Source organism: Geotrypetes seraphini, chromosome 5 (genome assembly GCF_902459505.1).
Source record: "Geotrypetes seraphini chromosome 5, aGeoSer1.1, whole genome shotgun sequence".
NCBI classification, from domain to species: domain Eukaryota; kingdom Metazoa; phylum Chordata; class Amphibia; order Gymnophiona; family Dermophiidae; genus Geotrypetes; species Geotrypetes seraphini.
This window is the reverse complement of record NC_047088.1, coordinates 192,136,215-192,160,569: the sequence shown is the minus strand read 5'-3', so window position 1 is coordinate 192,160,569 and position 24,355 is coordinate 192,136,215. Positions and strand designations below refer to the sequence as shown.

The 24,355-nt window shown below is 36.0% G+C and overlaps 1 protein-coding gene across 18 annotated transcripts in view; it reads right to left on the bottom strand.

Moving 5' to 3' along the window:
- Positions 1-24,355, bottom strand: part of TTN (titin) — a 461,697-nt gene that overhangs the window by 313,480 nt on the left and 123,862 nt on the right. For all 18 annotated transcript variants that reach the window (XM_033947057.1, XM_033947058.1, XM_033947060.1 and 15 more), the window contains 30 exons: positions 23,828-24,106; positions 23,338-23,619; positions 20,882-21,160; positions 20,490-20,771; positions 20,079-20,357; positions 19,688-19,975; positions 19,224-19,502; positions 18,837-19,115; positions 18,468-18,746; positions 18,059-18,346; positions 17,631-17,918; positions 14,946-15,227; positions 10,637-10,915; positions 10,250-10,531; positions 9,856-10,134; positions 9,484-9,771; positions 9,062-9,340; positions 8,358-8,636; positions 7,976-8,254; positions 7,543-7,830; positions 7,005-7,292; positions 5,615-5,896; positions 5,009-5,287; positions 3,213-3,494; positions 2,809-3,087; positions 2,263-2,550; positions 1,794-2,072; positions 1,430-1,708; positions 1,054-1,332; positions 575-862 (listed from right to left, as the gene is read on the bottom strand). In XM_033947057.1, the coding sequence (XP_033802948.1) occupies positions 575-862; positions 1,054-1,332; positions 1,430-1,708; positions 1,794-2,072; positions 2,263-2,550; positions 2,809-3,087; positions 3,213-3,494; positions 5,009-5,287; positions 5,615-5,896; positions 7,005-7,292; positions 7,543-7,830; positions 7,976-8,254; positions 8,358-8,636; positions 9,062-9,340; positions 9,484-9,771; positions 9,856-10,134; positions 10,250-10,531; positions 10,637-10,915; positions 14,946-15,227; positions 17,631-17,918; positions 18,059-18,346; positions 18,468-18,746; positions 18,837-19,115; positions 19,224-19,502; positions 19,688-19,975; positions 20,079-20,357; positions 20,490-20,771; positions 20,882-21,160; positions 23,338-23,619; positions 23,828-24,106 (8,460 nt within the window). The remainder of the gene's footprint in view (positions 1-574; positions 863-1,053; positions 1,333-1,429; positions 1,709-1,793; positions 2,073-2,262; positions 2,551-2,808; positions 3,088-3,212; positions 3,495-5,008; positions 5,288-5,614; positions 5,897-7,004; positions 7,293-7,542; positions 7,831-7,975; positions 8,255-8,357; positions 8,637-9,061; positions 9,341-9,483; positions 9,772-9,855; positions 10,135-10,249; positions 10,532-10,636; positions 10,916-14,945; positions 15,228-17,630; positions 17,919-18,058; positions 18,347-18,467; positions 18,747-18,836; positions 19,116-19,223; positions 19,503-19,687; positions 19,976-20,078; positions 20,358-20,489; positions 20,772-20,881; positions 21,161-23,337; positions 23,620-23,827; positions 24,107-24,355) is intronic.

Below are 24,355 nucleotides of genomic sequence, written 5' to 3'. Positions count from 1 at the left end.
TGTAAATCGTGGCTAAGTAGCAACTTGTAGCTGGCTTAATGCCACTTCTGGTGTTGGCCATGCCTACTTTGGCATTCTGTGGTCTAAAGTGGCTACCTAGCCGTGATGCCAGCTATCTTTTTTTTAAGGGTTAGTAGGAGCTTAAACACTGCCATTTTTTGCCTTTTTTGATGGCATTTTTTAATTAACTTAGGCATCGGCAGGGTGCCTACCGATGCCTAAGTTTAGGCGCTAGTTATAGAATTTCCCTGGAAGTGAAGAGTGGATATGGCATACTGACTAGAGTAGCTGGGTTTAAAAAAGGACAAGATCTTGGAGGAAATGCCCATAGATTGCTATTTAGACAAACATAGGGGAAGCCACTGCTTGCCCAGGAATTAGTAGCATGCAATGCTGCTACTGTTTGGATTTCTGCCAGGTACTTGTGACCTAGATTGGCTATTGTGTAAACAGAATATTGAGCTAGATGGACCACTGATCTGACTTAGTATGGCTATTCCTTAGTATGGCTATTCCTATGTTTCTATGAAAAACAGTTCTAATTAAACAGAAAACAATATAAACATTGACAAACCTTTGAGAATGAGTTTTGCACTAGAAGAAGCTGTTCCAATATAATTAGAAGCTTGACAAGTGTATTGACCAGAATGATTCAGCTGGGTTTGCAAAATTTGAAGAGTTGCTACATTAGCAATGAATGATGTTTTCACATTATGGTCATCACGTAAAAGCACACTATCTTTATACCAGGTAACTTCAATAGGTGCAGAACCAGCTATATGACAATCCAATGTAACCATTGGGCCAACAGTTTCCTGAATTCCCCTTAATTCTTTTACAAATGAAGGTGGAAGCTTGAGCTCTGGAAAAAAAAAAACCCAGAAATGTAAGACAATAGACTTTATAAAATAAGTTGATCAGAATTATTAGTGTTGATTTTTTTCATTAACATACTGGAAAAAAAGGAAAAACCTCCATATGAAAGCACAATTGAAAAGCAAATTAAAATCTAGAAACAAAAGACTCCAAAGATATGTGAAAAAAAATGATCACCTTGAACAGTTAAAAGAGCCACTGTGGAAGCTTCTCCTATGCTGTTCTCTGCTCTGCACGAGTAGGCTCCACTGTCATGTATATCCACTTGGTTGAAAACAAGGATAGCAATATTATTCTTGAAGTGCATGTTATATGCAGGAGTGGGCCTTAACTTTGTATCTCCTTTGTACCAAGATACTTTAATCTCTGGAGTCCCACCAACTTGGCATTGTAAAGATGCAGAATCTCCAGTTGTTACCACCACAGGTTCCAAAGGTTTAACAAAATAAGGTGGTACTAAAGGACAAAATGATTACAATGAGTACAGATGAAACATTATAGAACTTATTCTGCTAAGAGGAATAAACTAATAAGAAATAAGAGGATGACACACCTTGTATTGATATAAGTGCTTGGCAAGCATCTTGTCCAACCTCATTTTGAATTTGACAAGAGTATTCTCCCTCATCATCTTTTGTGCTACTGAAGATTTCCAGAATGCAAGATTTTTCTGTGGTGGTTATGCTATATTTTTCTGACTGGGTGATATCTATGCCATCCTTCTGCCATGTAACTAAAACTGGTGCGGTACCAACATATGTGCATTCCAGAACTATGGACTTTCCTGCTTCAATACTGCAATCATTCAGTTTCTTCACAAATGCTGCTGGCTCTACAGTAGAGAAAGATGGGTTGTATTATTGGAATCATAAAAAATGAGACCTAAAGTAAAAAGTTAAATTATTATGAAAACAAACCTTTTACAGACAGATGTGTTGTACAAGAAGCTTTGCCTGCATCATTAGTTACTTGACAAGAATACTCTCCACCCTGGGAAACCTCTACATTATGAAGCTCCAATACTGCAAGATTATTTTTCAGTGTCATATTGCATGTTTTTCCTGGTACTAATATGTTGCTGTCCTTAAACCAGGAAACATTGAATGGAGGAGTCCCTCTTAAGACACTTGTAAAAGTTACATTGGTGCCAGGTAAAACTTGTAAAGGTTCAGGAGTCTTCTCAAAAGAGGGAGGTTCTGAACACAGAAAAGAAAGATAAAAAAAAGGATTCATCTGTAAAATTTGTTTTTAATTTTCATAATTTCCATGGTATTTATGCTAACTATTGCTTAGGGCAAGTTATAATAAAAAGAATATTTGGAACTGGCTATAAAGAAATATGAATTAAATTGATAATACAGCACATGCTAGCTTTATACTACAAACCTTTTACTGATAAGGCTGCACTGCAGTCATCAGATCCAGCCACATTAGTAGCTTCACATGTGTAATTTCCACTGTCTGATCCAACAAGTGAATTTATTTTCAAAGAACAAGTATTGTCTGTAAGAGTGGCCTGATATTTTTCTCCACTGATAATTTCCTCTCCATCACGATACCAGGTGATAGAAATGGGTGGTGATCCTGAGACCTTACACTCCATAAAAATGAAAGAATGTAATACACCATTTGCATCCTTTAGTTTTCTTGTGAAAGATGGTGGAATACTACGATCTAAACAGCAAAAAAGAGAGAAAGAGTAATGAAATTATTTTATATGGACACGTTTTCTCTTCTTTTTTTTTTTAACTTTCATTTTTTGACCAACTCTCTCAGCCTACCAGCAGAAGACATATTTGTGCCATTTGCCCTCTAGATGAAAAGAGATTTCTTATTTAAGGATGCAATAACATTCCATATCTTGCTGTACTATCTAGTTCACAAATATTATAGTATTTCTAAAATTAGGTGAAAAGAAGTTAACCAACTGACCTGAAACATCAACAGATACTGTGAGGCTGCTTTTACCAACAGTGTTGCTCACTTCAAATGTATATTCTCCTGTGTCTCTCTTTTCACATGAGAGTATTTTTAGTGAAGCCACTTTGTTGAAGAAGCTAATTTTGTATTTATGGTCACTGGTGAGTTCTCTCCCATCTTTAAACCATCCTGTAATAAGTTCTGGAGAACCTGCAACTGTGCATTCTAAGGCACAAGAATCTCCTACAGTAACTCTAGTTGGTTCTGCCTTCTCCACAATTATCGCAGGTTCTGAAATAAAATGGAATATATACTTGTTTCAGAAAAAGATACTACAGTATAAGACAGCATGTGGAAACCTTTATATAGGAATTTAAAAATGGAATATGAAAAATTATTTTTTGCTTGCTACCAACCTAAAACTGACAAAGTGGCAAAGCATTCCTGTATTCCAGCATCATTCTTGATTTGACAGGTATATTTTCCTGCACTTCCTGGTTCTGTTTCTGTAAGATGCAGAGTTGCAACATTTCCTACGTAAGAAATTCTGATATTTTCACTTTCTCTTATTATCTCTCCTTTGTCTTTCAGCCACAGAACAGAAATTGGTTGGGTGCCTTCAATAATGGCTTGCATCTGTGTGGGTTCTCCAACCACAGTAGTTAGATCACTTATTTTCTGGACAAATCTTGGTGGTTCTGATAAAGAAAATATGAATCATGAAAAGATATAAGGAATGAAAAAAAAGTAAAAATATAATTTCCATTTCTAATTTTTTGGTTCTGCAGATCAGGATTGCAATATGATCATGCTTTGTAGTTGTATGTTTACTTACTGTTTTTTTTCTTGAAATTTTAAAAACTTGTGCGAATTCATCAAGTATTACAAAAACAAGTCAAATTCTACACAGTCTAACTCTAAAGAAAAAAAATATAAAGAAGTTCACAAGTAACAGACCACTTCTAGGAGACAGCAGGACAAAACATATTGTATCCATTGAAGAAAAAATTGGAATAAAAATAATTCAAACTAATAACCTGCCTTTATATCTAATCCATACTCTCAAAACCCCCCATCTTGGCATTAAGAAACTGAACCTTCAAACACAGGGTCATGTATTTAGGCTAGAAAAACCCAAAGAAGAAGTACAGTTTATGTGGTGAAGTACTTTTGTGCACAACAGAGGAGCAGGGCTTGAATGTTAGCGAGGTTACAATAGACCATAGTTGACCAAGATAAAGAGAAGATAGATTTTAAAGATTAAAAATAATTTATGTCAACTACGGAACAAGTTGTAAATAGGAATGACAAGCATTTTTGAAATGTCTGCATGCAAATGCCAGAAGCCTAAGAAACAAGATGGAAGAGTTAGAATATATTGCACTAAATGAAAGGATAGATATAACAGGTATCTCTGAGACCTGGTGGAAGGAAGATAACCATAGGGATATTGTGTTACCTGGATACAGATTATATCGCAATAATAGAGTAGATTGAATAGGTCAGGGGGGTGGGGGGTTCTGCATGATAGCACCAAATATGAATAGAAATTCCATATGTGAAGGGAAAGAATATACAGGTAGAGCTGTGTTACCTTCCCCAGAACAGAATGAGAAGACAGGTGAAGAAATGTTTACAGAGATACAGTATAATAATGGGTGATTTCAATTACCTCAGCACTGACTGGATAAATATAACTCTGACAAAAAGAGGTACTGGAGATGTCAAATCCAAACGAGTGGTCAGAGATCCTTTATTAGCAGTTTGTATCAAGGTTTAAAAACAAGCAAAATGCCAAAAAGGCAAAGTCCCGACTAGGATCCGAGTTTCGGCGAAAACATCGCCTTCCTCAGGGAACAAATGTGGACATGTCAGCACCTCTTCAACCACTTTGGTCACTTCTTTTGGTTGAAGAGACGCCGACACGTTCACATTTGTCCCCTGAGGAAGGCAATGTTTTTGCCGAAACTTGGATCCTAGTCGGGACTTTGCCTCAAGTTGAAATGATTAAAAAATCATAATTAAAAATTTTATATGTTTTTCTCTTTGTATGTACAAAATCCTCTCATACAACAAATATTTAAAACAAGAATATGATTCTGATAAGAATATTGGTGATTTTGAAGAAGAACATAAAGTCTAACACATATACACAATAAAGAAAATAAGAATACAATACTACTAGCAAGAACAAAACATATACTGTACTAACCTTTTAACTTTATAGAACCAATGCAGATGTCACTTCCCACATCATTAACCACTTTACAGTGATAGTCGCCAACATCTGAAGTATCAACATTGAGAATATGAATACTGGTAAGGAGGTTTTCAGATATAATTTTGTACTTCTTGCCACTTCTAATTTCTCTTCTATCTTTTTGCCATGAAACTTGAAATGGTGGTGTGCCCAGAAGTTCACATTCAAGGCTAACATCGGTACCCTTCAAAGTTTCTATTAGATGGGGTTTTTTGACAAAAACAGGAGGTTCTATAAAATAAGACAATTAGATATATAAATATGTTAAACAAGATTAAAAGAAGAAGTAGAGAAAGCCAACATAATAATTTTACAAGTCAAAACCCAAGTATGTTTCAATTGAGGAATGGATGGGAACGTTTTTGTATTCAACAATGGCCAAAAAGGTTAGATGTCCTAAGGACCAAGATGTCCAAATAGGTAATTCTCCCCCCCCCCCAATTTGAACATTTAGTGGTTTCGAAAATGGATGTTTCCCCGCCCCAACTTTTGCATGTCTTGTGAGAAATATCCAAAAGCTGGACACAAGAAAAAGAAATGATGTGAGTCAATTCTGACCTTTTACTTTTAAGGCGATGCTAGAGTTTGCGCTACCAGCACTGTTGTGTGCCTCACAGGTGTAATCTCCACTGTCTTCAGTGGTAGCATTAATAATTTCAAGCACTGCCACCAAATCAACAAATGACATTCTGTATTTTTTACTGGCTTGAATTTCACTCTCATTCTTGTACCATACGGCTTTGATTTCTGGAGATCCACTTATTTTGCACTGGAACTCTGTCGAGTCACCCTGTTTTACAACTCTGGAAGCTTCTAACTTCTTAACAAACCTTGGAGGTTCTATGAAACAAAAATAAACAAAAAACCTATGCAATAACAATGGCTAATAAAATATGGACTTTTGAACAATATGAAAGAATTATTTGTATTACTGAAATATTAAAATATGTGTAGAGCAGATTGAAGATCTGGAAGCATGTTAGACAGAAATATAAAAGGTAAATTTAATATTTAGAGTATTACAGTCTAAGCTTTTTACACCTAAAATTTATGCATGACTCCAAATAGGGGGCACAGAAATGGAAGGATCATAGGTAGATCAGGGAATTCCTTAAAATTACAAGCATAAATATGGAATAAGGTGCATCTGTGCTTAACTTTAGGTGAAAGGTTGGTGCATGTTTCAGTTGGTGCAAATGGATGTACCTAAAGTTAGATGTGGTTCCCATACGTAAGCACTATCCTATAAACCAGTGGTTCCCAAACCTGTCCTGGGGGACCCCCAGCCAGTCGGGTTTTCAAGATATCCCTAATGAATATGCATGAGAGAGATTTGCATATAATGGAAGTGACAGATATGTAAATCTCTCTCATGCATATTCATTAGGGATATCTTGAAAACCCGACTGGCTGGGGGTCCCCTAGGACAGGTTTGGGAACCACTGCTATAAACCATACCTAACTTTAAGCATGGTTTACCACTCTGCAAGTTTTATTCAACACCAATTTTTTTTAGGCACCATATATAGAATTCAGTCCTTTATGGTATATTACACACATTTAAAGCGACTAAGAGTTGAGGGGTTCCTACTTATCCTAACTTACAATAGAATGTTTCAGAAAACCTGTTGTTATCCATATCATCCTATACCTATCAGTGACAAGACACCAATATAGTTCCTAGACTTACTGAAGAGATACCAACTCCCATTTATTCAACTTTTATATTAAAATACATACAATCTACTTTGAAATGGGATTGGATGCCCAACACAATTGACCTGGTTGTATGTTCCCTTTGCTATTGCTAATAAAGATATTAAAAAAAAAAAAAAAGAAATGGGATTGGTGAAAAGTTCCAAGATAAATTATGTTTCAGCATATATTAAAAATATTTGCATTAATAAAACTTGTATTGAAGACAATTATTATTTTAACAAATAGATACCTTGTGCTCCTAGTTGTGCTACACATGAGTCTCTTCCAGCATCATTGCTGGCATAACAAGTGTAGAGACCAGCATCTAATTTGCCCACTTTAAGAATTCTTAGGTGAGCTCTGTTTTCTACAAAGGTGATTTTATAGTTTCCTCCAGTACGGATTTCTCTGTTATCTTTTGCCCAGGTAACTTTAATTGGCTCTGTTCCAGTTACATGACACTCAAAATCAGCAGATTCTCCCAGAGGAACATCAATGGTTTCAGGTTTTATATCAAAGAAAGGAGGTGTCTTGGGTTCTAGAAGTCAAAATAAACACCATAAAATAGATAGTATCTTCTGATTTCCATAAGACTCGATATATTAAGAATGGTTAGGAAAGATGTCTTTATGTTTATGTTTTATTAGAATTTGTTATACCGTTTCAGCCTATGACAGATCTAAGCGGTTTACAATACAAATATTTTATAAAAGGAACTTCATTATTAAAAGTTCTTTGCATTTCAAAGAAAGATCACATTCATTAACAAAGTCCAATAAACAACAAACCTCTGAGTGTGAGTTTGGCACTAGAAGAAGCAGTTCCAATAGGATTGGAGGCTGTGCAAGAGTACTGTCCAGCATGGGCCATTTCAGTTTGCATAATTTGAAGAGTTGCCACATTATCTATGAATGACGTTTGTATATTATTGTCATCTCTTAAAAGCACACCGTCTTTATACCACAAGGCTTCAATAGGTTCAGAACCATTTATGCGGCAATCAAAGGTGACTGATAAGCCCATAGTCTCCTGAACATCCCTTAATTTTCTTGCAAATGAAGGAGCTACTTTACGTACTGCAAAAACATAAGTTGAAACAAGTCACCAAAATGTAACTACACTGTCTCAATATTTTCTTTACTCATAAAAGGCTTATATTTTATAGAAAACAAAAAGAAATAGTTCCATAAATTTCTCAACCATGTGAAATAAAGTTTTCACCTTGAACTGTGAGCAGAGTTTTTGATGAAGCAGACCCTATACTGTTTTCTGCTTTGCAGATGTATTCTCCACTGTCATTTTTATCCACTTTGTCGAAAACCAGTGTAGCTACGTTGTTTTGAAAGTACATTTTATAAGCAGGTGTTGATCTTAGCTTGGTATCTCCTTTGTACCAGGATACTCTGATTTCTGGTGTTCCTTCAACTTGGCATTGCAAAGATGTAGAATCTCCAACAGTTACTTCCACAGGTTCCAAGTGTGTAACAAAATAAGGTGGTTCTAAAGCATAAAAGATCATAAACAACAATAAAGATCACCCCTAAAATACACATTGCTTAAAAAAAAAACCTGTGTTCAAATGGAAAATAAGATGAAAACAAACCTAATATTGAAACAAGAGCTTGACAAGCATCTCGTCCAGCCTTATTTTCAATCTGGCAAGTGTACTCTCCCACATCATCATTTGTACTACTTAAAACTTCCAAGATGCAAGATTTTTCTGTAGTAGTTATGCTGCATTCTTCAGATTGTGTAATTTCAATGCCATTTTTCTTCCATGTAACAAAAATTGAGGGACTACCAATATATGCGCATTCCAGCACAATAGACTTGCCTTTCTCTACACTGTAGTCATTCATTTTCTTCACAAACTTTGCTGGCTCTATTGAACAATAAGAAAGTAACAGAAAAAACATACTATTTTATAAATGCTCCAAGAGGCTTATTTTATGTTGTGTTATCTTATGTTATATGTGATCTTATATCCTGACAAATCCTTATCAAGAAGAATTTTGTTATATAGTAGTAGATACAATGTGTAAACAACATGGAAGATACGATATAGATAACAACATGGAAAATACAATGTAGAAAATACAATAAAAGTGTTGGATCGAAAACAGGTAGATTTGTTATATAATAGGCAGATACAATGTTACAGTGTGGAATGAATTTGAATACTACATAATGGCGATGTGGGGTATGATAGATGAATAGTTTAGATGTCTAAAGACTACAGGTTGTTAGTAGCAAGGTTCTTATATTACAGCTTAGCATATTACAACTATCTGAAAATATTAGACCAACCTTGAACAAAAAGATGTGTTGTACAAGAATCTTTGCCAGCATCATTAGCTACCAGGCACGTATACTCGCCACTCTGGACTGAACCTACATTATATAACTCTAGCACGGCAAATGAATCTTTTAGTGTAATGTTACAGGTGCTTCCTGGTAAAAGTTCACTGCTTCCTTTAAACCATTTAACCTTGAATGGAGGGGTCCCCTTTATGACACTTGTAAATGTTACATTTGTGCCAGGTAAAACTTCTAGAGGATCAGGTGTCTTCACAAAAGAGGGTGGCTCTGTGTGCATACAAAGATTGAAGATAGAATTAAGAACAGATAAAAGAAATTAGAATATTTTGCAATTTTCAGACTGAGAATTAAGATTATGAAAGAAAATCAATGATACAAACTGCAAAGTTTCTCCTCCAGCCTCCACTAACCTTGCACAGTCAGGATTGTGCTGCATTCATCAGATCCAGCTACATTGGAAGCTTCACACATATAATTTCCAATGTCAGATGATTCCAAGCTATTCACTTTCAAAACACAGACATTATCTCTAAATGTGAGCTCATGTTTTTCTCCACTAGTAATCTTGTGCCCATCATGGTACCATGAAACAGTAATAGGCAGAGATCCAGAAATTTTACAATCCAAAGATATTGAAGAACCAAAGACACCACTAGCATCCTTAAGTCTTCTTGTGAAAGAAGGAGGAATAGTGCGATCTGCAGAGGAAAGGGTAAGAAATTGTTTTCAAGAGGAAAAAGAAATTTGGAAACATTGCAAAAGCCAAGTAGAACGTAACTAACCTAGAACATCAAGTGACACTGTGCAGCTGCTTTTGCCAACTTTGTTTGCCACTTCAAATGAGTACTCCCCAGTGCTTCTACTGTCTGCAGAAAGAATTTTAAGGATTGCAACTTTGTTCAAGAAAGTAATTGAATGCTTGTTGTCACTTGTCAATTCTTTTCCATCCTTAAACCACTTAGTAGTAAGTTCTGGTGAACCAGCCACAGTGCATTCTAAAGAGCAAGTATCTCCTGCAGTGACTCTTGTTGGTTCTGGTGTCTCTATAATTATTGCAGGTTCTGAAATGAGATACAAACCATATTCTAGCTTCAAATCAAAAATACCACAAATGTGCCTTTTAATGAAGAATATTTTGAAAAAAAAAAAAAGTATTTAGGCTTTGTTGTTACCAACCTAGTACTGATAAGGTGGCAATACATTCTCGCATTCCAGCATCATTTTTAACCTGGCAGATATATTTTCCAGCATTAGCTGGTTTTGTGCTTGCAAGATGTAACGTTGCAGTGTTTTCAATGTAAGAAATCTTGAGGTTTTCACTTTCTCTAATGATGTCTCCTTTGTCTTTAAGCCATACAATAGAAATAGGTTGGGAACCTTCTACTGTTGCTTGCATTTGAGTTGGCTCTCCAACAAGAGTAGTTATGTCACTTATTTTCCTCACAAACCTTGGTGGTTCTAATAAACAAAAGATGTCACAATTATAAGTTTGTATGGAAGACAGCTTAGAATAAACTAGAAAGAATTTGTCCAAGAATGCTGTATATAAGAACATATACAAACCTTTAAATTTAATTGCACAAATGCAAACGTCACTTCCAATATCATTAATTGCCTTACACTGGTATTCACCAATATCTGAAGCTTCAATATTTAGAATGTGAACACTGGCCAAGTGGCCTTTAGAGCTGATTTTAAACTTCTTGCTGCTTCGAATTTGTCTCCTATCTTTATACCATGCAACTTCAAATGGTGGAGTCCCCATAAGTTCACATTCAAGATTAACATCAACACCTTTAAGTGTTTCTACTGGACTGGGTATGCTGGTAAAAACAGGAGGTTCTAGAAAACACAGAGAAGAAATGTTTACAAAATTAGAGTGGAAATACCATTATAAGAAAACAAATTATAAACAGCTATGATTATCAATTACATAGCTTTTGTAATTCTTCATTTAAAATGGCATTATTCCCCTCCCCCCTCCCTTTTTACCAAACCTTGGAAACAGTTTTTAGTGAAGGCTGGCATATTGAATACGCTGACCTGATGCTCATAGGAACTCTATGAGTGTTGGGAGCAGCGCATAGCATTCAGCACACCAACCAATAATATAAACCACTTTCATGGTTTTATAAAAGGAGGAGGTATTTCGGGGAAGAAGTGATGTCGCCCAGCATTTTGAAAGAGTTGTGAATTGTGTAGCAGAGTGGCACAATTGCCAGCACAACTTTCAAAGTGCTAAGCAACAAAGTGGTGTGATCTTTGAATTGCACCAAAACAGAAGACATTGATTTAAAGAAGTTTTCCTACTCATGCTCATGCGAGACAGGAGCAGCATAAGGTGTATCTGAGATGGTGGAAAGAGGAAAGCCATGTGGGAGGCTGAGAGAGGAAGCAAAGAGTGCAATGAGTGAGTACCTTCAAGTAGAAAGTGAAATGTCAGGGACTTTACTGTAAAGTTGGCTTAGGGAAATCAGAAATGACGTGAACTTCCTTTAAAGGGGTCTTGAAAAATGTTATAGCTGAACTCTGTACTAGTTGAGGAAATGGAAGGAGCAACAGAAGGTAGTGCAACAATGAATTGTAGTCCTAGAATGGAATAACCAAAAATTATAGGACATGCTAAAGGACCTAAAAAACAGATCTCGATGGTGTAACATGTGCTGAAGAAGACGGGTAAAGCTGATGATTTCATTATTGTATGGATATAGACAGAATGATGAGTCAGGTTATTCTGATTATGGGTCAAAATTCAAGGTCAGAGACAGTGATTAAAATTGAAAGGGTGCATAGGGCTCTAGCACACCACACAGAAATCTCCCCAAAGTTATAATCACACCTTACTGCAAACATATGATGAAAGAAAATATTTTGGCTAAGTCCCAGGCTCTTGGACTTATATTATGGGAAGTAAACAAGCTGGAAGGATATACTGATATGGCACTGGCAACACTGAAAAAGTGTAAGGATTTTTTTTTAAGTCACCTAGAAACTGTGGGCAAAAAAACATTAGATAAAATTGCTGTTTCTGACTGATGTTCACTATCAGTTGGGTGACTGCTAGAGTCCTGATGGCAAGAGCTACTGTTCAAATCCTGGAATTATAGGAATAACAGGTCCTCAAGACATGGCATCCAAAACAGTAACACATCAAGGACAATGAAAAAAGACTGTGATGGAACTCAAATTCCATGAGCATAATGAATCAAAACAACAACCAGTGCCTAGACTCCAGATGATTATTTTTATTGAACTTTAACTAATCTAGTTTATCAAAGTCTAATATTAGTGAGCTGTCGGGGGGTGTGTGTGGGGGGGGAGGAGTCAAACATACTTCAAGGAGTGATTTAACTGAATTGGGGGGAAGTGCATATTGGTTTGGGGAATAGGGCGGAGGATGGAAGGGGGAATGTGAAATATTATAAAATGGATGACTGAACCAAAACAAAGGGTCAAAACTGATTAAGGCCCTCTTTTACTAAGCTGCGGTAGAGGTTTTTACTGAGGCCCAGAGCACTAAATGCTCTGATTCTCATAGGAATTCTATGAGTGTCGGAGCATTTAGTCTCCGGGCTGCAATAGAAACTTCTATCATGGCTTAGTATAAAGGGGGTAAATGAATAATCCTTTCTAAAAAAAAAAAAAAAAATGCTCTTCTGTACTATGTCTCATGGCTACTGAGAACTAAGAAGAGAATTAGGAATGCATGGAACCCATAAATTATGCATACCTAAAAATATTTCCTCTTTACACTTGTAGGGTATAATGATGAGGTCCCACTTGAGAAGGAAAAGGGCATTGTCAAATTATTGGAGGGAATAGGATTGTATAGTATAGACAGTTCTTTAGGGAATGAATGGTACATGATTTCTGATTTTGATGGAATGATACCAACTGGACAGAGGAAGATTTTTCTTTTACTTTATGATGAGACATTTGTTAGAGGACAAAAAGATAAAAAGTGACATGATGAAACCAAAGACAGTGTTTGAGAAGTTGAGTATTAAAGTGACAAAAGGCTAATGATAACCTATTTATTTATTTATTTGCTAGGTTTAGGTCAAACTTTTCAGTAGTAGGTCAAGGTGAATTACATTCAAATATACATACAAGTATTTCCCTTTTACTTCCCTTTGCCCTTTTACTAAGGAGCTCTAAGTTTTAACATGGGCTTAGTACACCCTAAAAATGTTTATCATAGGACACAGAACAACAATTGAATTTGAAACAGGCATCCTTCATTGTCAGCCCAGTGCTCTAACCACTAAAATATTTCTCTACCCCTCTATGAAATTTTATTGGTTCCCCCCTCCCTATGAAAAATAATGTTTACACAGAATTAGGAATTCATTTAAAAGAATATGTGGAAAGAAATATCTCAAAACAAATTTTAAGCTGTGGGACATGGAGTTAAAATGATGTACAGGTGGTACATTGTCCCCCTCTCAAAATAAAGAGACAATACACATCTCTGTGTGTAAGCTCTGTTGGAAAGGCTGTGGGCAGGTGAGATCCTTTTTGCCTACATGATGGAATTGTCAAAAATACTGGGGTAGAGTGAGTAAATGCATTGTAGAGATTTTGAAGGCGAATATTTCCCTGGAAGCAAATACATATCTGCTATGTTCCTTCCTAAAAATATAAGTAAAGGTGATGGTACACTGCATATTATGTAACCTTTACACACCTGGAGGTAACAAGAGCTTGGAAGTAACATATCATATTACAATAGTCTTAAAGACTCAGCACTAATGAATAAACAAGGAATTGAAAAGGAACACACACCTGTTCCTAAAGTATCTAGACAACTGATCCTCTCTTCTCTCTCCCCTCTATAGCGATTAACTTGTTCTATTGATCACTCTCTCCTCAAAAATGGATTTCCTGTCCTATTAACCCTCTTTCTTCCTCCCCTCTTAAAGTTAATCAATTTGTACCTTTGCTTAATCTTTGTAAACCGCATAGAACTTCACGGTATTGCGGTATATAAGCTGTTATTATTATTAATTTACACAATATAAAGAATCATTTTAAAGGTTGTAACAGAGGATGAGTTAGATCTTCTTATCTAAGCTAGGAGCAGTTAGGGTAATCTAATATTTTTATGTTCAGTGGGTGAAAAATAATAAGCTATGGGGAAGATAGGTTACAAGAGTATGTTGACTAAGGGCTCCTTTTACTAAACTGCGATAGCGTTTTTAGCGCATGCTGAATTGCCATGTGTGCTAGACCTACGCTACATGGCTAGAACTAACGCCAGCTCAATGCTGGTGTTAGCATCTAGTGCACGCGGTAATTCAGCACGCACTGAGCGCGCACTAAAACCGCTATCGCAGCTTAGTAAAAGGAGCCTTAAATGTGCCATTAAAGAAGTGAGTTTTAGGTAAATAGAAGGATGGAATGGAAGAGTAAAGAGATTGTAGTGGGAGAGTAAAGAAAAGAAGGTTTTGGGGAAAAAACTTATGTTGCATGATCTAATGTTTATATTTATGTTTATGTTGCTATTACTTGATAAAAATGTAAAATAAAAAAGGTATTACATTTTAAATCCACCTTGACTTGATAAGTATGGATATATTTTCACATTTAACACTCATTCATTAAGCCATAGGCAGTGAAATAAGATGGTCCACTGGGGCCATGGCCCTACCAATATTTTGCCCAACACAGCATTAGCAATTAGAGAACTTGGTGAAGGGGATGGAGATTGTTTGACCCCTCCAACCAAAAGGTGTTCTTCTGCCTCTGCTTCAAGTTGAATGTTGCCTAGTAGTTCTATTGAACTTTGCATAAACATTCACAGTTGTTAAAATAGGTGCAAGATTTAAAGAAAAATTAAAACAAAGTAAGAAAAAGGAGTGCAAAAATGAACCTTTTACTGTCACAGCTGTACTGCAGCTTGCGCTACCAACATCATTGTAAACTTCACAAGTATAATCTCCACTGTCTTCAATGTTGGCATTAGTGATTTCAAGCACTGCTACTGAATCCACAAATGATATCCTGTATTTCTCACTGGCTTGAAGTTTGTTTTCATTCTGGTACCACACAACAGTGAGTACTGGGGATCCACTTATTTTGCATTCAAAGGTAGCAAAATCACCCTGTTTCACGACTCTTGAAGATTCTAACTTTTTAACAAATTTTGGTGGCTCTGCAAAATCAAAGGAGAAACATGATTGCCAGGAAAATGGGTATATTGCATATGCAAAAAAAAATAGTGCCCATTGCTAGGGTAAGTTATAGATTTTCTTAATTCATTAAGCCCCCATTTTATCAAGCTGCGCTGACGAGCAGCATGAGCTAAATTCCGATTCACCCATTCTAACCGTACAGGCAGCTTGACATTTGTCTCGCACTGTTCGGCAGTGTGGCTTGATAAAAAAAAAGGGGGGGGGGTGAGGATAAAATACTTGTCAACTGAGCTTAAAGCCATTTGCAAATGTCTACTCAGTAAGAAGCTCATTTTCCATTGAGATACAACAATCAAATTTATATATCTGAAATACCATTTCTAGTCTCCCCTACAATGTATTTATTTTAATAAATCCTTGGAAACAGAACACAAATCACCAGTCTAAACTAACTTGTAGGACTTGTAGTGGCTGTAGAAATGCTCAACTTCTACATTTTATTACACTTTGAGAATCCTTTTATCGCCAATTTTTTTTTTTTTTTTGTAATAAAACTGGTGCCATAAGCCTTCATTTCCAATTACTTGCACATTCCTCTCTCATTTTATATCCCCCTCCATTTATATCTAGTGTGATCACTACAATTATGGTTCTGGGCTATGAGCAATCCACCAAGGCCCCTTATGGAATTCTGAAATCTTGAGACCTGAAGTCTTGAACGATGACCACTCCTTCTTCCTGGAGCTGTGAATTTTGCCTCTACAAAGTGGAAGACCTGATATAGAATTGGGACCTTCTGTACTGCTATTGAGCCACTGAGAACCCTAATTCTCAAAGTCTATGAAATAATATTAGAAAGCGCCCAAAAGATAAGGATAATGAGGATAATTCTGTAAAGAAGGTACTAATATTTACATGGCAAATATGCCTATAAATGACCTAATTACAGACATAGATGTACATACTCTATGTGTGCACATACACGCCTAAATGCCAATTATCCAACTATGCACCATTCGGTATGTGCATCTATTCAATAATGTGTACTTTGTGGATAGGCATTCACATGGACAGAGTCTGAATGGAGCATGGATGGGGTACAAATATATACAGGTAACTTATAGATTACTATAAGTTATGTTCATGTCTTCTGAATCTAGGCGTGAGATTTACACCAGCTTTATGGCTGATCCAGGTGTATACATATGTGCAAACTAATTATGCTAATATTCTATAAAGGAAAGTAGATACCTACTTCCCTTTATAGAATAGGCTCCATATAAGCACCCTCTAGGCCCACTTTTATAGAACTGCCCTCAACAGCCACATGACATCTAATATAGAGTGTGTTATTACTAACTGCCATTGAATCCTACATATCTTAGGAAATAGTTTTTCCAATCAATTTCTTGGATATTGTGTATTAAATAAAATACAATTTTAGAATTTTCTATAAAAAAAATTGCAGTCATTTCTTGTTACATTTCTCCAGTACTAATCTTAAGAATTTCATTTACATCAGACCATCAGTAGTCTTTATGGTAATAGGTTTGAATCATTACCCCCCTTTTATCAAGCCACACTGCCAAATAGCACAACCTAAATGCCAAGCCAGCCACTGCTTGTGGCTTGATAAAAGGGGGAGGGTGTTGAAACTTTTAAATTTGGATTTGAATACTCACATTTCAAAATTTAACTTCTTGGGAATTTACAATAGGTACAGTATTTCTCTGCCTTTAATGGTCTACAGTCTATTTTTGCATCTAAGGGCTGTAGTTATCAATATGTGCTACCATTAAGATGTGTTCTTTTACCATTAACTCTTGCTATTTCAGTACATGTCCTATTTTAACAGTAAAATAACACATCAACTGTAGCTCACATTGATAATGTCTCCTGAGGCAATGATCCTTAATAAATATCTCACATAGGGTTAGTATGAGAAGCTGGCTTTCCTGGTTTTCAACCAACTGTTCTAACTGTTCATAGTCTATTTCTCCATTCTGTAAAACATAAAGTATATCTTTCTGGAAATGGAATATTATTAAGCTCAGCTTTAGCAGGAAATCATATGTTTCCACACTGAACCAGTCTCATATAACTGTATTTCAAATTAGTAAAAGGGTCCATTTAGTCAATTTTAGACAACAATGTCTAGGTGAAAGACATTTAAACCTGCCTCTACAAAATAGATCAAATTCTACAAAAACCACTGTGTGCCTGGGTATGCGATTTTGCATACTATCATTTCTAAAATATATCTTAATAAAGTGTCAGTAAAAAAACCACAAAAAAACCAAACAAACCCTAAGCTTGGTATTACATGATAGAATTTTGACATGTCCTTTTGACTTTTGCAGAATGCTAAACCTACTTTTATTATGAAAAAACAAATAATTTAATAAATGAATTAATGTGAATACCTTGCACGCTAAGTTGAGCTGAACAAGATGCTTTTCCAACATCGTTGCTAGCATGACAGTCATACAGGCCTGAATCTCCTTTGCCTACTTTTAGAATTTTCACATGGGCTACATTTCCTATGTAAGTGATCTTGTAGTTGCCTCCAGTTCGTATTTCTCTGTTATCTTTAAACCAGGTGACTTTAATTGGCTGTGTTCCAGAAATATGGCATTCAAACTCAGCACTTTCACCCATAATCACACCTACGGATACTGCTCTTTTATCAAATGAAGGTGGTCTCCTAGGTTCTAGAAGTTAAAGAGAATATAATAATAAATACTATTGTATTTTAGAAAAGCTCACTATTCTTTAGATTTGTGTCTACAACAAGCACACTTTCATAAGTCAGTTGTAAAACAAAACAAAGCAAATTAAGGAAGAAACAAACCTGTAAGAGTGAGCCTTGCACTAGAAGAAGCACTTCCAAGAAAATTGGAAGCTGTACAAGAGTACTGACCAGCATAGCTTATCTCAGCTTCCAAAATCTGAAGAATAGCTATGTTATCTATAAATGATGTTTGTATATTGTGGTCATCTCTTAAAAGTATGCCATCTTTATACCAGAACACCTCAATTGGTTCTGAACCATTGATACGACAATCAAATTTAACTGGTAATCCAACAGTTTCCTGAATATCCTTCAATTTTTTTGCAAATGAAGGTTGAAGTTTTCTATCTGCAAGATAATAAAGTATGAAAAAAAAATGCATTAATTACTTTCTGTGACTTGATTTTCTAAGAACAGAAGTGCAAAACAGAAAAAAAATCAATTTAAGTAGCTGAGACAGGAATTTCACCTAGTACAGTGAGAAGTGCTGTTGAAGATGCTGATCCAACACTGTTGTCTGCTTTGCAGGTGTATTCTCCACTGTCATTTTTATCCACTCTGCTAAAAACTAGTGAAGCAACATTATTTGTAAAATACACCTTACATTCAGGTGTTGATCTGAGCTTTGTATCTCCTTTGTACCAAGACACTCTGATTTCTGGTGTTCCTTCAACTTGACATTGTAAAGATATAGGATCACCAACTGTTGCCTCCATAGATTCCAGGTAAGTAGCAAAATAAGGTGGTTCTAAGAAATAAATATACACAATCAGTAAGAAAAATCAAAATCTAAAAGTGAATGTTGTTGTAGGAGTTATAAATGAATATTTTAACAAACCTAATATTGATACAAGGGCTTGACAAGTATTCCGTCCAGCCTCATTTTCTATCTGACAAGTGTATTCTCCATCATCATCTTTTGTATTCCTGAAGATTTCCAGTATACAAGATTTATCAGTAGCAGTTATGCTACATCTTTCTGACTGAGTGACTTCTCTGCCATTCTTCTCCCAGGTAACTGAAATTGGTGGAGTACCAACATATGTGCATTCCAGAATTATGGGTTTTCCTGTTTCTATGCTGTAATCTTTAATTTTCTTCACAAATGTTGCAGGTTCTAATATATAAATTAATAAAACAAAAGAAAAGCTATTGGAACCAAATACACATATGGATGTTGGATAAATGGCAAGTAAAGAAACTGAAATAAATTAGCCAAACAAACCTTTCACAAAAAGATGTGTTGTACAAGAATCTTTGCCAGCATCATTTGCTACCAGGCAGGTGTAGTCCCCACTTTGTAAGGGCTCTACATTATACAACTGCAATACCGCAACTGAATTTTTCAGTGAAATGTTGCACTGTCTTCCTGGCAGTAGTTCACTGCTTCCTTTGAACCAGTTAACCTTAAATGGAGCACTTCCTCTTATGACGCTTGTAAGCGTTACATTTGTGCCAGGTAACACATCTAAAGGATCGGGAGTTTTCACAAAAGATGGCGGTTCTAAACAAACATGGAAAATTAAGACAGGGTATCAGCAAATTTGATGATCATTTGTGCACTGGTAAATATAGAAGACAAACTTCAATGAAGATTTCATAGTTGAAAAAAAAGAATAACATGTAAACAAAAATGATTTTCACTCCATGATATTTTTCTCAAGTGTCATAATGTGTTCAGGTACTGACCTAGTACAGTCAACGATGCATTGCACTCATCAGAGCCAGCAACATTAGTAGCTTGACATGTGTAGTTTCCAACATCAGTGGATTCCAGGGCATGTACTTTCAAAACAGAGATGTTATCTGAATATATGAGGTCATATTTTTCTCCACTGGAAATCTTACTTCCATTGTGAAACCAAGAAACAGAAATAGGTGGTGATCCAGAGACTTTACACTCCATAAGCACAGAAGTGCCTAATACACCATTGGTTTCTTTTAGCTTTTTTGTAAAGGAAGGAGGAATAATCCGATCTGTTCAAGAAAATGTAAGAATTCCATTTTGTTTTAAAAGATAGGACACAATATGTTTCAAGAAAACAATTCTACATATCAGAACTAACATGAATCAACTAACCTAGTACATCCACTGACACTGTGCAGTTGCTTTTGCCAATATTATTTTTCACTTCAAAGGTGTATTCTCCAATATCTGCCACATGTGCATAGAGAATTTTAATCATAGCAACTCTGTGGACAAAGCTAATTTTGTATTTTTCGTGGCTAGTGAGTTCTTTACCATCCTTAAACCAACTAGCTGAAAGCTCTGGAGTGCCAGCCACTACACACTCCAGGATGCATGTCTCTCCTGCAGCAACTCTCATTGGCACTGGCATCTCCACGATTGTTGCAGGTTCTGAAATCAAATACAAATTACATTCTGTAAACATGAGTAATCATGTGCTAAAATCAGAATGCCTCATTATTAAATGTACAAGCATAAATTGTAACAGTGCTTCATGTTGTTCTCATTGTTCTCGCTACTAACCTAAAAGAGTCAAGTTGGCTATACATTCCCGCATTCCAGCATCATTTTTGATCTGACAGATATATTTTCCAGCATTAGTGGCCTCTGCTTTCCCAATCTGAAGAGTTGCGACATTGTCAATATATGTAATTCTTATATTTTCACTCTCTCTAACGATGTCTTCTTTGTCTTTGAGCCACAGAACGGAGATTGGCTGAAAGCCTTCTATTATTGCCTGTAATTCAACTGCTTGACCGGCAATTACAGTGACGCTTTCTACTTTCTTCACAAATCTTGGTGGCTCTGAACAAGAGAACATGCAGTGTGGTAAATACATCAATCATTTCTTTTTCCAGGAAAAGAATAAAAGTGTATAAATGAATCGTTAAAGATTTATCTATACAAATAGTTACCTTTTAACTTAACAGCACAAATGCAATTGTCACTTCCAACATCATTTGTGGCCTTGCAATGATAATCTCCAATATCTGAAGCTTCAACATTAAGAATATGAATGCTGGCAAGGAGATTTTTCACAGTAACCTTGTACTTCTTGCTGCTTCGTAGTTGTCTCTTATCTTTATACCATGTAACTTCAAATGGTGGTGTTCCCAGAAGTTCACATTCAAGGCTAACATCAACACCTTTAATTATTTGCACTGGACTGGGCTTCCTGCTAAAAACAGGAGGTTCTATAAAAAAAAATAATTTATAATTCATTAACTTGCTATAACCATGAAATGAAAGACACTTCAACAAATATTCACGTTAGATATGATTTACTAAGGCATTTTCCCATTCTGCTTGCATTACTGTATCATTGAAGAAAATGGGAATAGACAGGACTCAGAGATATCAAAGGTCTCGAGGCTTCTTTTTAAGCCATATACCTAAATTCTTTGGAAGCAGAGTATCAATACATGAGGTGAGGGCCATTGGGATCCGAGATTAGGAGGGTAAGTCATAGAAACATAGAAAAATGAAGGCAGATAAAGGCGATATGGCCTATCCAGTCTGCACAACTATGCCATCTATCCCCTCCTTTCCCTTAGAGATGCTATGTACTTGTCCAAAGTTTCTTGAATTCAGATACAGTTTTTATCTCTGCCACCTCCACAGGGATGCTGTTCCATGAATTCACCACCCTTTCCATGAAGACATATTTCCTCAAGTTACTTCTATTTCATTTCACCTTCATTATATGCCCCCTCAGGTAATTACTAGAGGATAGTGGCATGTGGTCAGGGCTTTCAGGGGATTCAGTGAATCCCCAGAATATAACCCTGCCTTTTTTTTTATTGTTTACTTTTTGCTTGATGCAGTTTGATTAGTTGAGCAAGCAGCCTACTCAACCAGTCAAATGGCATCAAGCAAATAACAAAACAAAACAAAAAAATCAGGGCTCTAAGGCTGAGGATTCACCTGAAAGTCCTGACAATACTGATTTGAATTTGATTGGTTCATCAGATTCTGCCTGCTGCCTGCTCAACCAATCAAATTCAGAGAAGTGCCATCAGGGCCTTCAGGGGGTTGGATAAATCCCCCGAAGGCCCTGACTATATGCCAATGTCAGAGGAATACCACTCTCTATAGCTCCCTAGGTCCCCTCTTTGAGTAGGTGTACCAGTAAGAGTCCTAGAAAAGAATATGCATCAAGTATGTTAACATAGGCTGTCAATTGCTTGCCTTGGAAAGAGCATGATGCCTGTTCCCCCTCCAGGACCTTTTGGACTCACACTATTATGCAGCAGTATCCATAATTGCCTCATCACAATAATTTAGGTAGAAGCTTATAACTCTTTACACCCTTCCCCATCCCACTCCCTCTGTGAATACAAGGACTAAGCCATAGGCTTGATATTTGCCTCTTGGTTCGACAGGTTTGGACAAGAAACTGCATGAATGGCTTAACAAATATATGATCCATAGTGGAGTTGCATTAAGTGTGGTGGTAAGCAGACAGTAGAGGATGGTGTTCTTGAAGGTTCAAACACCACAGAGGATAGAGTTATCAGAGCATGCTCTTGGAGTGGAGATCATCTAGTAGAAAAGAACCTACATGTGAACATGGACATCATGAATATAGCTGGGCTAGAAGGCCAAGAAACCTTTAGCTGAGTCAAATGTTGGCTCTCTTTTGAATAGTTAGGTTTACTCATAAGCCCTGGGATGTGCATTTGTATGTAGTGGCTATTTAAGGAAAAACATGATATCATCACCTTTCTTTCAGATATTGATATACATCAGCCTATACACCTCAGCTCATAAATTCCATAGTGCATGTGGTAGCATAGCTCATATAGCATAAGTATTTATGGAGTTTATTTACTTTTCATTCTCTCTCAAAATTTATCGTATAACTAATAATAAACACATCTGAATGCATTTCTATGGGAATTTCAGATGCTGATCCCTAAGCATGATTTTCTGCAACTCAAGCTAAGAATTAAAATTTGAATTTATGTACTAATTTTCAGAGTATATTTGTTCAAAGTTATCTATTGAATGCCATTTCTGTTAGGCTGCTAGTGTGACTGATATTTTATACTATTTTCTCTGTATGGGTTTATGGAAATAAGGGACACAAGTCTTCTTAAAACAAGAGGGATGCCACTGCTATTTGAATGCTTTTATTTTTACAAGTCCTTGGGATCGGCACATGAAGTGATTATTAAGGGAGATATGGACAAAGTCATCACATAACTGGGTGGAAGATTTGTTCCTAGGATATCTGGAAATTTCCCACGCAAACATATCTGAAGTAATTGTCTTGTGGGGGAAAAGAGAGGGATAGAAATCTGGGACTGTGACTGCAAGAGAATTGTAAAAATGGAAAATTAAAAATACATAGAGAAGAATGATTTCTGACCTTTTACGACAAGCTTAGTACTGCAACTTGCACTACCAGCATCATTGCGAACTTCACATGTGTAATCTCTACTGTCTTCAGCGCTGAGATTGTTAATTTCAAGTACTGGCACAGAATCCACAAATGTCATGTTGTACTTTTCACTTGCTTTTATTTCATTGTCATTTCTGTACCACACAACTTTTATTTCTGGGGATCCACTTATCTTGCATTCAAGTCGAGTTGTATCTCCCTGTTTTACTATTTTTGATGGATCTAATTTCTTGACAAATTTTGGAGGCTCTATGAAGTCCAAAAAGAGAGAATAATTTAGATCAAGAGGAAAACTAATACAAATTTCATTAATCTGTACAAAGACTACAGGCCTCTGTGAGAGAAATATCCATGCTGCCAAAAATTTAACATCAAGGACAAACAATTATTTACGTGTAGAAGACAAGTAAAATTCAAATTCAAATCAACTAAAGAAAGAGCAATTAAATTCCCGCACCTGTGACAACTAAGACTGCAGTACAGGAAGCGCTACCAACATCATTAGTAACTTGGCAGGTGTAGTGTCCACTCTTTGAGACATCCACCGAAAAGAGATTCAAGAAACCTGTTGATCCTTCTATGCCAAAGAAACTTTTAGGTCCTGACACAATTTCCACATTTTCTTTGAACCACTTTATTGTAAAAGGTGGAGTTCCTCTTACTACTGTCTTAAAGTCCACCAAAGAATCTGGTATAGCTTTTTGGTCTTCAAGCTTTTCAATGAAGCTTGGCGGCTCTACAGTTTTTAAGAAAAAATTTATATTAAACTTTTAGCAAACAACATTTTCTAAATGTTTCAGCAAAACAGAGAGAAATAAAATGAAGCTCAAGCAAAGCATTTCATTTTAATTTAAGTTAATAAATACTTCTTGAGGTAATTAAAATTCCAAAGAAAGATAAGTACTGATTCAGTTTAAGTGTTAAAAAATTTGATAAGCAAATCATTTAGTATACATTAGTCTTGAAATTTTGATAAAAGCTATTT